This window comes from Chroicocephalus ridibundus, chromosome 3 (genome assembly GCF_963924245.1).
Source record: "Chroicocephalus ridibundus chromosome 3, bChrRid1.1, whole genome shotgun sequence".
Lineage (NCBI taxonomy): Eukaryota > Metazoa > Chordata > Aves > Charadriiformes > Laridae > Chroicocephalus > Chroicocephalus ridibundus.
The window spans coordinates 89,950,046-89,963,042 of NC_086286.1; the positions used below are offsets into that span (position 1 = coordinate 89,950,046).

Here is a 12,997-nt window from a genome sequence, read left to right on the forward strand (position 1 = left end):
GTCGTCTTGAAAACTGCCTTGAAAATGGTTGCTAGGTATTTTTTTTTGTCTTTTTCATTTTGGCGCTATCATCTTAGATTCTGAACACCATTTAAAAAAAAAAAAAGTAAGGATTGCACCGTAAAGATGTGATCTTTTTTTAAAAGTTGTTCCTAAAGCAGTTAGGTCATTGAAATTCTAACTAGATCACAAGTCACATTATGCTTAGACTTGATTCAATTTTCAACATGTTTTCATGATGACTATAATCAAGTTTTATATTACTGTTACTGGGAATTTTCTATAATGTAAAGTTGTTTGTGACTCAGTGCGCAAAACCTTAGCTGGTGATACAAGGTTTAAAGCTTAACTTTTTAAATAAAATCAGTTTGTGAAAAAGTGGTAAAACACCCATAGCAAAATTCGAAAGTTAGTGGTAATCATAAAGCAAAATGTTCTTGTCTAGTAGTTTTATTTTTAAATAATTCATTTTGCTAAGATTTTATGTTAACAAATGTACAGACCAGAGTTTTAAAATGATTTATCTAATTGATTCCTTTTGTTACCTGGCTAGCAGGGAAAAGGGGTCGAGGCCGGTCCTGACCTGTTACAATGAAGACTGACTTGCTATGTGGGATTACACCAGAAGCTTGCAGTGGAGTAATGGTAAGGATATCAAGCAACCTTAAGTATCTCAGCTGTATAGGAGCATATTCTGTTGCAAAAGACCTTCCTGCGAAGATCATGGATTCAAATATGGGACATTTGAACTAATACTTGGACTTTGAAATGAATTTCTTTAACAGTTTTCTCTGCAGTGCAAGTTATTAAACTAAAGCTACTCTATTTCCCCAATGTGTTCAACAAAATCCTTAACGTCTAGCATGGTATCTTAATAAAGAATAAAGTTGTTCTTTAAAAAATCTGCTTTAAGTAGATTTTTCCCCCAAGTTTTCTTAGTTAAGGATTCCAAAAGTGGTATTCACAAATTCTTGCATTTAAATTTTTATTGCAGTGGTATAGATGAATACCATCATTGGTATCCTTAAATTTTATTTCTGCTCATGAAGGTTAATCATGATTGTTTATATAGTAATCACTTATGAATTGTGTTCAGATACAGCAGTTTCAGGTGTAATCATCAGAGCTGGTTAGTCAGGCATTCCAGATAGTGGTTCTTTTCAGAACCTTTTTTAAAGGGTTGGTTAACTACCTCAGTAGCAGAGGATTGAACTATACCCTGTCTGTACTGTACATAGAAAATCTTTGTAGATAAAAGCAAGGCTTGTTTAATATGATATGAGGGTAAGATTATAATATACCAAATGTAACATTCTTAGTTGCCTTTAGTTCCAGAGGCTTTGTAAGACTTCCTCATGACCATCATAACAGGCCTTGCTTTTGTCGTATTTTGTGGCTGAAAAAGCAGCCTTGCTTCTTCAGATATTGTAGTTATTTGGATGTATAATAGTTTAGCAAGATGTTACTTTTGTAAGACATCAGATGTTCAAAAAAAGTGCATCAGCAACTTGTACTAAATACTGCAGTGTCCCTTTATAAAAGGTCAGACTAAAACTGACAACTGTACAGTGAAGCCTGACATTTGGATATTTTGAAGTTTTTCATAAATCATAGAATAGTATATGGCTGTAGTTTAGCTTTTTAGGTAAAAGGTATGTTTTCATTAGTGCATTTCTTATTGCTGATCACTGTAAAAACATGTGGATCAGCTTTCCATTTCTCTTGCGCAGATCATGATAACCTGTAGAGTAGAGTAGAGTACAATCATTTGTGCTATGTTTTTAATTTTCTAAAGCACCTTGATGACAGTGAGTGTTCAGTGGTGAAGCATCCTCTATTGAACCACCCTTAAAAAAGACAAAAAAAAAAACAACAAAAGAACCTTGCCAAGTCCAACTTCATATAGGTAAAAGGTAGATAAAATTATGACTTACTTTGGACTTGGCATAAAGAGCTTCCCTTAACCCCCTGCCCAAAGGGATACTGCAGTTATACTACATACCCATAGGCACCACAATGAAAATTGAAGCTTATACCTAATTAAGGTTTTATACACACCAGTTCCCCCAGTAAATGCAAATTTTAACAAAATTAGACATGTCATATGTTGAAAATGCTCATGGCAAACAATCATTTTGCATTCCTGCAAATAAAATTGTTTTATACTGTAAGCTGGAGGCGAGTGTAACTTATTTTTGTAATAAAGTTTTTATTTTTTTTATGTGTCATTAATATAAATGTGTGTTAGTACAGAGATCTTCTGGTTAAAAACTTAGAATCGCACACATTTCAGTATGTTTACTTGTATTTACATAATTTCTAGAATAGTGGTTGCCAATAGCCTGTATGTTTCACATTAATTGATTTTTTTTTTTTGTTATCTTAATAAACCATTTTAGTATGTTGTATGTCAATTACTGGGATAGCTGGGACATGAAGTGTAATTTTAAATTGTCAAGTATTCATTGGAATATGTAAATGTGCCTTGCCAGTTTTGAACTTTAAGACAAAGTAAGTGAGTGATGGTGAAATGAGTAGTCAATGCGTAAGAGACATTTGCTACCACGGTTTCATATACTGCCCTTGCTAAAGAAAAATAGCTTTTTTCCTCAAATTTGAGCATAAAAATATACAGTTGCGTTAGCTTCTGAATTTTCAAATCTAGTGATAGAATATTAGGCTTATGGAAAGTGGGTTTGCTAATTGTAGCCTTAAGTATAATTTTGAATTTCAATGTAATCCTTGGTGCTGGCATTCCCAGTGCCAAGGAGCTTAAATGCTCCCTTCAAAGAGGTTGCCATGCCTACTGGCACTTTTACTGTCATATGGTTTTATAAGGAACACTGTCAAGATGTGGAAACCAATTTTGAACTTGCTATAAAATGAAAACGCTGGGGGCTGTAGGAGAGGGGGAAGTCCTCAGAGTTCTTAATCTTGAAATCTCTCCATTGCTGAAAAACTGAAGACACTTGTGGGATCACAAGTGCTAGTGACTAGTTCTTAGTCTGGAAATATGTCGGGGTGGGGGTAATATATTTATGGAATTATAGCCGTTGATGGAAGTGCATAAAAAAACTTGCTATTGAGGCACTACACGTGTTGAAATTGTGGATCATATCCTTAATTTCAGCTCTGATAAAAGTATGGGGGACTACTGTTAAACAATGTTTTTTAAAAAAAAAAAAAAAAGCAAAATTGACAGGAAAGTGTTTGTTTTTAAGGGAATGGCAAGCAATGGTGAGTGAGCAAAATACCAAGATCTTGACAGTGTTCCCTCTAATTATGAACTCAAGCCATTATAACTTTTAAAATTAAATATGATTTGCACTGTTCTGATATTGGTGCAGTTTTTTAGCAAAATGATCAGAAAACTAAATTGCATGTGGTGATTAACATTGTGGGGAAAAATCAAAAAAATGTTATTTTCAAAGCTTTAAATTTGATTGTGTAAAGAAAAACAGTTCCTTATTAAGCGGAAATACTGGTGAGAATGGGCGAGTGCATATATACATCAGTTTGGTTGCACTTGGGTGTTGGTAAACTTGAAATGTTCTACAGCAATAACGCATCTCATTCGGAGTGCTTTGGTGACAAATGGACATAAACCACACAGTTCTTTTTGGCATATTGAAGGCAAGTGTTGACTTAATGTATTATGCTGCCTCTGTTTATTCTCACTGGAGGCTTTCTTTACTGAAACGCCTGTAAAGATTTGAGTATAAGCTAGCATAGTTCCACATTGGTTTGTAATGTGTTAAATTTGAAGCCTAGTTGAATTTAATAAGAAATTGGAAGCTGCTGCTGCTTAACACTTCTGGTTTATAAACACTCCAATACATAGCTTTTTTTAAAGTATACTCTTGTTTTAATATTCATTTTTGTTTGAAGGGTTTCATATAGGACATACAACTGTACTTTTTTTTTTTTTTTTTTAGTTTTTAAAGAGGAGATTTGTTACGACCCAGAAGGCTGTTATTACAGATACTAAGACCAGTTTCTGAATTTCTGCGTTGTACAACTTACCTAAATACTGTCTTAAACTGTAAAATAAGGAATATTAATTCTATTCTTGTTTGGGGTGAGGGGTATGACCCCCTTTATAGTGTAAAATAAACTTAGCCTCCTCTGAAGGTAGGATTCCCAACGTAATATTTCAGGATAGAAATGTTATATATGGCGGCAACTTTTTTTTCCCTTGTGCCTTTGATAATTTTTTAGAGGCTTCTGTTCAGCCTAGCAGTTATTTTGATGCATCCATACATCAGTGAGGGGAGAGGTTTGTTTTAAGAAGTAAAACTGAAAGGCAACATGGACATAAACACATGTAACATCTCCTGAAAAGAGTGTGTTCAAATTGATGCATTCCACAAAATTAAAACCGTTATTCCCTCACTTGTAGTAGTGAAAACTTAGCGGGAAATGTTAATTGTTTAAAATGGAATAGCAAGTTTTGGAAGTAGGCAATAAGGCAATAAACTTAACAATGTAGTGTTCTGAGAATTGAAATCGGTAAAGTTGGAGCTTGAGTTTGTGTTCATAGCCTGAAGCTTATGAATCCCAACTTTGGCTGTGATGGACTTAAAAGTCTGTCTTCGCCGAGTGTCTTGCTGAATTAATTCCAGCACCAGCATGTGACATCTCCTGGCTGGAGCTAGCTAGTTGCGTTAGTTGGGCAGAGGAAACACCAGATTGTACTTTGTCATTTGCTCTGTCAGATAAAAATGGTATGTGGCAACAGGAGAGGAAGTCGAGCTGAAGATTCCTTGATCATTAATATGGGGGGGGAGGAGGAGAAGGAATAAATTATTGTTACTTTACAGCCATCTAGTGCAAACAAACATAAAGCTTCCTAGAAGCTCTGATGCTAAACTTCTTTGCTGGGAGACCGACTTTCACATAGTCATCTGGTCAACACTTTGCAAGTGTTTAATTATACTTATTTGTCTTATAAAATCCACAGCATGAAAGAGTGACTTTTCTTTGGTGCTCCTTAGCCTTGAGTGTTACTATAGATAGGTTGAAAAGTGCCACTAGGACTAGCTTGTTAGTTTACTCGAAATTTGGAGAGAAGGGTGATTGTCTCCTGTAATATCTTTTTCTTGCCAACTGGTTACTAATTTTTTCCATGAACACTTACATTTTTGAACGGCCAGCTCTTGAGTGGATATTGCACAGCTGAGCTCATCTGGAAACATTGGGTTACATTGATTATTTAAAGCTATCTTCATGAAAGCTTCTTTAAATAATCAGACTTCCAGGTACATGATAAAAGCTTTTTTTGGGTGGGGGCTGGGGGGGGAAGCATCTGTGACAGTTTAGAAAGGAAAACACAGTTGTAATGTATAGGTGATTGGTAATTAAATACAGCTTGAATATTTAAAGTTTGAATCGCAAGATACAGTTCGGTTCCAAGAATGTTCATGAAACGTAGTGTCTACTCCAAAGCCAGCACTTAATTTCTAACGGTCATTTAGGTAAAACTTGTGCTGTCAGAAATCTGGGTTCCCTCTAGTCTCATATATTTGGCTGCTTAGTAACGATAGTTCACTATCTCTGTTTGCGCAGTTAGTGTTATAATACAGTTTTACTTGTTTTGATCACTAATGTGTAGAAAAGACATTGAATCTTACCGCTCATTTTCTTTGCACTAAGGAAGTTATGAAATGCATTCTTAGTTCTGCTACGCAGCCAGTAGAATAGCCTATGGCACTTCACTGCACAGAAGATAATGGTAAGTAAAAATAGACATTCTAGTACTTTAAATGACTTGCAGTATCTGAAACCCAACTTCAGTAGACTGTTTAATTGACTCCTCATCTGCAGTTATTAGGGAGGTTGTGGGTTTTAGCTCTTTAATTGTAGTGTGTCCACTTCAATGCGAAATGAATGTTGAGTGTAATTTGACACTGTTAATGTTAAATACTTCAGATCTAAAAATCTCTGAAATGCTTCATAGATCATCCGGTGTGTATTTTTAAACTGATGGGTTAGCAGTCATAGTAGTTCAAGGGATTTTCCATTAATACAGTCAGTTATTGAAAGCCAGGAATTGAATATATCAGGTACTGGGTTCCTCGTTTCAAGTGTAGCATTTCCAGTATTGTTCTGCTATCTAAAGTAACATTTTACAGATATTTTTTTTTTCCTTTGTAGTGGAATGAAGAATGTACCTAATTCTGTCACTAGTAGGGTCTACTTAAAAAAATGTATCGCCAAACGTAGCTAATGGGGGATTTAAAAGCTTCCTCTGTGAGAGTTCAACGAAGGCAATTTTATAGATATTCCATTAGTAAATTAGGGCTTTTCTTAAGGTGCAATTTCAGCACACTTAAAAATGAAGCTCTGTATTAGAAAACACTGGTGAGAGCTAGTCTAAAATAAATTATAATTAATATTTTCATAACGCGGACGTATTACAATTAGAAGGTGAATTTAATCTTTAATACTACAGCATTTGAGATGGCAGATAAAAATATCTTGTCCCTGCATCTGGAAAAGCTGAAGTGGCTATTAAAGGATTGTTCTTGTTTCAGATTGTGGCCAAAGGCTTCCATCAGATAGTGCAATGAAACCTTTTTTTTTTTTTTTCTCCCCTCAGTGTGAAGTTGTTCTAACAAGCTAACCTGTTTCCAATCTACAGTTTTCAGCAGAATTCTTGAGTTTTGTGTATGTGCTTAAATTAATATTTTTAGCAGAAGACAAACCTCCAGTGACCTCACTGGTGTATATGTGAGTAGTACTTTACCAAGAAGTGGCCAATATGTAACTTTGACTTAAACTAGTCTAGTGAAACTGTCCTTTACTCATATTACCTACACTTTTACAGAAGTATGTTCATTTACACTTGCTTATGAATTATTGGGATGCTTAAAAGCTACTTTGAAGAGAAACACAGCATGTACATTGTTAAAATCTGCCAAATTTTGCAAATGAAGAAATAATGCTGCAGGTTTCGTACTAAAGGAAGACTAGAGTTGAATAAAAGGAGGAAAAAAATTGTCTTCTCTCACTGGAAGTCCTGAAGGTACCACAAGCTTTAGGCTTCAACAGTGAGTAAATGGAAGCTGTATTCATGTAGTTGAGTAATCTCTGCTGCCTTGCTCCACTATGTTTTCATAATGCTAACACAACCTCTCAGAAAAGTCTTTAAAAAAAATCTGTTATGGTATTAACTCCAGTGAGATTGATCTTCCAGTTGAAATTAGGAAGGATCCAGAAGGTCTTAAATCCATTGATTTGAAGTAACTTCAGTGTGTGTGTGTGGTGTTTTGCACTGTGGTTTTTGCACAGAAGTGATCTTGCAATGGGAATGGTGCAATAAATGGGACTTTGCATTTTTTTTAATGGTATACTAGTATGAAATATACAGAGTTTGGTTTGTTGATGTTTTGAGCCATTCCAGGTGGTCATGTTTCTGTCCAAGAAGACAATATTTGTATGGCACAAACTGATCACTAAGTGTCAGACTCAAGAGTTGCTTCTTTAAGGTAGTCAGTCTTTTCTTAAATCTTTTCTTAGGTTAACTGTTGAAATCAGTATGGATTTCTAACAGGAAGTACAGAGTTTTATTTTCTTAATAGCAGTATTTAAACTTTCACAGTTTATTGCCCTCAGTGTAACATTTCTAAAGAGTACTGCTTTCATTGAGTAATGAGCAAGGAGGAGTATACAGTTCAATGGTGAAAAAGCACTGCTGACTAAGCTTTTCCGAAAAGCGAAGCCTCCCAATTTGTAATGTGCCTTGAGGTGCATTAAGGTGTACTTGATATACAGGTACAAATGGCATCGAAGTAAATCGGGTAGTGGTCACATCTCAGCAAGGTTAGCTTAAACCGACTTCAGTGGTGGCCTGTGCTAAAGCAGATTATTTGGTGCTGAAGTATGCCAAAATGCTTCTGTATGTTTACTGTGGAATTAGTAAAGAACAGCTAGGATAGTAATCCAGTACAGCTGCAGGTAGATGATGACCCACTCCAATTTTTGTAGTCTGGAAGAACAAGAAACAGTGTCCTGGTTTGAGGTAAAACAGAACCAATTTTCCGATTTGTAATTTTACTTTTTAGCTGGGCCTCTTCTAACTGACTAAAGTCTGAAATTAACAGCATATTGTTCAGAAACTTTTCTCTCTCAGAGTGATAAGACCTGATTATACCAAGGAACGGTACGCACAGAGGCTCTTGCTTAGACTTATTGCTGTAACAACCAAGGTCAGCTAACTTCGCTGTTTGCCCCGTTAGAGGGTCAGAAGTGGAGAAGCGTAGAGAGGTCCCACCTGCAGGGAGGAGTGGATGGGACAGGTGACCCAAAACTGACCAACAGGGTATTCCATCCCATACGCATCATGCTCAGTATAAAAGCTGAGGGATCAAGGGGGCTCTGGCTCGCTTCAGTGGCCGTCTGAGGAGGACCCTGTCTGTTCGTCTGGCTTTGATCCCGATCTGAGCATTCCTGACTCTAGTTCTGGAATTCAGCTCCTGTCCGTCACTGACTCCAGTCTGGGACTTTGCCTGTGTCTGCTGGTGACGCGATCGTCATCCTGGGAGCTGGATACGGTTTTGTATATATTGTATACTTTTTTCTTTAATTTTTATTATTCTATTCTTATTTACTATTTTCTTATTTATTATTTTCATTAAAGTAGTTTAGTTCTTTTTTCTCAACTCATAAATCTCCTTCTCTCTTCCTCTCCTCTCTGAGGAGAGTGCGGGGGGAGGGCCATCTGTCGTTCTGATTGGCCAATCCGGCCAAAACCCCGACAGACAGTCACGCATAATGTGTTTTAAGCATCTGCTAAATTTCTAAGTCCTTTTGAAGTAACCTTTTTGTACTTTAATACAGGAAGATGAAAACATTAAGGTTCAAATTCTGTGTGCGGTTTTAAAGATAAAAGGACACAGTAACTTAGCAATTCTGGTTTTCAGATCAGATGGCTGGACATAGTTACAGCCCAGTAATCAAGGCGTGTATTTTAGAATCATGGTGAATTTTTGACTTTGTGAAGAAATGCCCTGCTATTAAACATATTCAGTATATCGTAGAATCCCTGTATCTAGCAAAAATGCATATATTGGAAAAAACCCAAACACAACAGCCCCTGCACCCCTGTCTGCGAAAGGTGTTTAGGAGAGGACTTGAATATGCAGCAGTTTCTAAGAGCATGCAGGGTTAAATAGGTGATAGGTGTTGAATTCTTAGATATGGGGCAAGTGAGATGAGTGATAATCTTGGAACTTCTGCCTTTATCACATTATAAATGATGCAGAGAGCTCAGATTTCACAAATAAACTAAGATTGTGTTTAATGTTCAGCTTAAAGAACAGACATGTTTTGACTTGGACATCTTGAAGGGCAAAAAGTATCCCTGTGAAAAGGAAAACTTACAGGGTCTTCTGTAAATATCTTTGTGTTTTTCTAAAGCAGTCATGACAACCAGGGAGGTCCTTCTTCAGAGGAATACTAAAAGGAGTGTATTTGTCTTATATTTAAAAGGTTAATTTAGGAGTGATAGAATCACAAGCACTCCCTGCTTGGGAAAGCTCCTAACAATGCATTTTCGTGTTTGCTCCATGAGAAAACATAAGGGGATGGAACAGCTGGGAAAAGAAATAGTCGTACCTGTGGGCACGAGACAGCCATTAAATATGCCTGAACTACACAACTGGCAAGCTTGTACTCCAGGCTTAAAGGCAAAATAGCCAGGGAGACAACCTGGCAAACTGCCACGTAGAACAGCACTTCATTATCTGTGTTACCACTTTGTAGGATCTTTGCTGCTATTAATCAGTCTATCCTTTTCCTGTGGAAGGTAGGCACACTCTTAAGTCAGGCACCATCTAGCAGCCGGAGCGCCATGTGAAGGGAATGTCAGTTGATGGATCTTGCCCAGATTCAAACATCAGGTTGAAAGCAGATACAGGGTCCTTGGATTACATGTCAAAAGGTAAGAAGAACTTGTCCTTGCTGCTGCAATTCTCAGGGCCACTTTATCTTGGTAGAAATTCCAGAAGAAAATAGTCTGGAAGTAGCCACGTAAGGGAGGAGGTTGCAAACACAGCAAAATATAAAAATGCTGGAAAAACAAAACCTTGTTAAAATGCCTAATGCTCTATTTCAAATGTCATGTTCTGAGAGGTGAGTGGTATCCTAGAGCTGGTGTTTGAAAACCTGCTGCTTTGAAGTGATGAACTAATAGTCTCAGCCCCAGGGAAGGAAGAGCCAGTCTTGAATATATCTATGTGTTCCAAAGATGGAGCCTTTTGTTCAGTATAGGTGACAAGTTCTTCCATTTCTTCTTACTTCTATAACATGTTTACCACTCACTGTCCTTAATAACCCCTTAAAGGGTGGACAAAATTAGGGTAATGAGAAAAACTGTTACTAATAGGGCCTGATGATGCCTCGTAATTGAGTGGTGCTTAAGGGAATGTGTTCATAGCAAAGCTTGCATGCAAAGTCTCGATTTGAATGTCGCTTCATGCAGGGGACAAAGTGAGAATAGGTGTTCTGCTTGTAAAGCTGGGGTGAATACCAGGTCAGCAGACCCTTTGCAGATTTCAAATTCAGGATGGGCCAAAGAGCTGCCAAGTACACCAGCTTCTTCTACAGACTTGTTTTTTTCTGGAAGAGCGTGCAATACAAGCCCAGCATCCTGAGAGAAAGAAGTGGCTGATTGTTTCTTGGTACCAGGCCAAGACTTCTCATTAGAGACCTGGTGGTGCAGATAGCCCAAACACAGGTGTATTCTCTCCTGGAGGTGGTCTTCATGTGGTCAGAAATGAAGGTGCTTACAATGTGCTTGGAAGCACACATCTGGGACCTCAAGAGGTAAGAAGGCATTAAGAGCCAGTATGAAGGTTGTTAAACTTTGAAGATGTTCAGTTTCCTTAAGTCTAGGCTAGAGCTTACATGTCTTAAGACGAAAAAAACTCTTTATGAACAAAAGGAATTTTATTCTAAGGCTGTCAAATGCAAAAGCCTATATCAGATGATAAGGTAGGAGACGGCTGAAGAAGGAATGTAGTAAAGTAGAATACATTTGCCAAATTTTAGTTTGCCAGGATGGTGTCTCCTTACCGAGTTGAAAGAGGATCAAGTATAGGTAAGGCTTTGTATCTCGTTCATCAGCGCTTGGGTTATATAGAAGCATTTGTTGTTGTAGACAGCTTTCAGTGGGGAAAAGTTGTCATTTTCTCTGCAGGTGAGCATGGTGAGCGGCATCTCTGAAGACTCAATGGGAGATGGGAATGTTCCTGACTGTAGAAGTAATGGGAGGTGAGCATCCAGTGGACACTGATGCATGTTCTGAGTTCTTGGTTAAACTCAGGTGAGCAGCTTTGATCTAAGATGCCTTGGACTAAATGCACTAACTTCATGTCTCCTCACTGACAGAACTGCTCCTCCAGATAATCCAGGAGTTCAGTTTTGTTTCCTTCTTTCGCTGGCTTTTAACTATTGCCCTTGGGCTTCAGAGAAGAAGAGAGAGTCACTACTGTATAGGTAGCTTGACTTCTCCTCCAGACCTAACAAACAACTGAAGGGGAAAATGGAGAGGGCAGCACAGCTGGACATTGGTCCCCACCATCGTGGTCCAGGAGAACACCAGATACGTGGGGTTTTCAGAATTGAGACTGACTGGTATTCAAAATTTTCTGACCGTAATATATCCCAGAAACACACTGAATGTAGACAATGCATCACAGTATGGTGGTAGGTTAGTACTTGATCTACAGTTTACCATATCCAAGCTGAATGGTGATCAGTGAAGAACTTGCTACGTGTCCTAGATAAATAATGGTTGTGAGACTCACACGTGCTGCTGGGAACCTGGATGATATTAGAGAATCCTTTCTCTGTTTTAGAAGCAAAATCTTCTGAAGTAAAATCTACTTTCTCAAGGGGGGAAAAAAAAAAGTCTTCCTTCTTGCATCTGAACTGCACTGACCCCAACTTGAGGTCTGTCTGAGGCCTCCTGGTTCTGTGTGTGGTGTTACGAGCTGTCTTAGGTGCATCTGCTGAAATCCCAAAGACCTCAGTCTTCACTTCTAACTCCTGGCGGGGAGGGAGAAAGTGGTGGTGGTGGTGGGGATACTACAAACTGGATTTACAGAGAATAGCCCAAACTCAAGATTAGACTGGAGGACTCACAGTTTAAGGGGAAGAAAATGTTATTCCTTACAGTTCGATATGAAAGATGGTAAGCTGATTTTCATATTAAAATGCCCCTTTATTAATATATACTTTAAAATATATCTGTGAAACAGGAAAAACTTCATGCCTAGCATTTTAAACCTCCTCTTTTGTACTTTGGTAGAACAACAAAGATAAACCAGGTAGTTTATAGAGTAGAAAGTAATTCAGTCACAAATCAGAAATTGATTTAGGGAGTTTTAGAATAATATTGAATGTTAATAATAGTCCCCCATATGGTCTCAGACCCTACTAGCTCCAGTGCCTTTCCTAGGTAGAATACTAATTACTCAAATAAAACAAAAAATTAAAGCAAAACTTTTAAGTAATGGAGTTTTGCAGAAATTATCTAAGTCATACAAATAGTCCTTGTTTCTTGATTTCACAATTTGTCTCTTTTCCAAACAGCTCAAAGTCCTTTTTACTGCCTAAGCATGCACTGTCCCTCCCCAAAGGACACTTTAGGGAAAACCACTGTGCAAGTGGCAAGTGTGCCCCATAACCAGGAAATGGAACATCTGGAGGAATCACAAGTAATTGTTCTTTGCTGCTCCTGAAGAGAGACTGTGGCTTTCTGTCCTGCCCAGGTACGTCTGCTGAAAGGCCCACAGAGGGATCATCTGCTTTTGCAGAAGCACCATTAATGGCAGTGCTAGAGGTGAAGTGGTATATAATAATACACCACTTTTCTATTAAAAATCCTGGCATTTGGCAGGGGAAGAAGGTTTGGCATACCTTCAGGAACTCGGGCAGCTGTCTGGTAAAGATGGCATTGATCAGCTATGAGCCGTAAAGAAGCCTGTCCTTGCAG

At 37.8% G+C, this 12,997-nt stretch overlaps 1 protein-coding gene across 8 annotated transcripts in view; it reads left to right on the forward strand.

Moving 5' to 3' along the window:
• The window catches only part of SYNCRIP (synaptotagmin binding cytoplasmic RNA interacting protein), a 50,901-nt gene extending 47,046 nt beyond the window's left edge, over positions 1–3,855 (forward strand). For 4 of the 8 annotated variants that reach the window (XM_063330040.1, XM_063330039.1, XM_063330047.1 and 1 more), the window contains one exon: positions 1–524. This exon is cut by the window's left edge and continues 1,890 nt beyond it. Coding sequence is in view for 4 of the 8 variants with exons in the window: in XM_063330045.1 (XP_063186115.1) it covers positions 554–595 (42 nt within the window). In the remaining 4 variants the exon portion in view is untranslated. Of the gene's footprint in view, positions 525–553 lie in introns of those variants that run through there. The other 4 variants (XM_063330043.1, XM_063330045.1, XM_063330044.1 and 1 more) reach the window with 2 other exon arrangements.
• Positions 3,856–12,997: the final 9,142 nt, after the last annotated feature.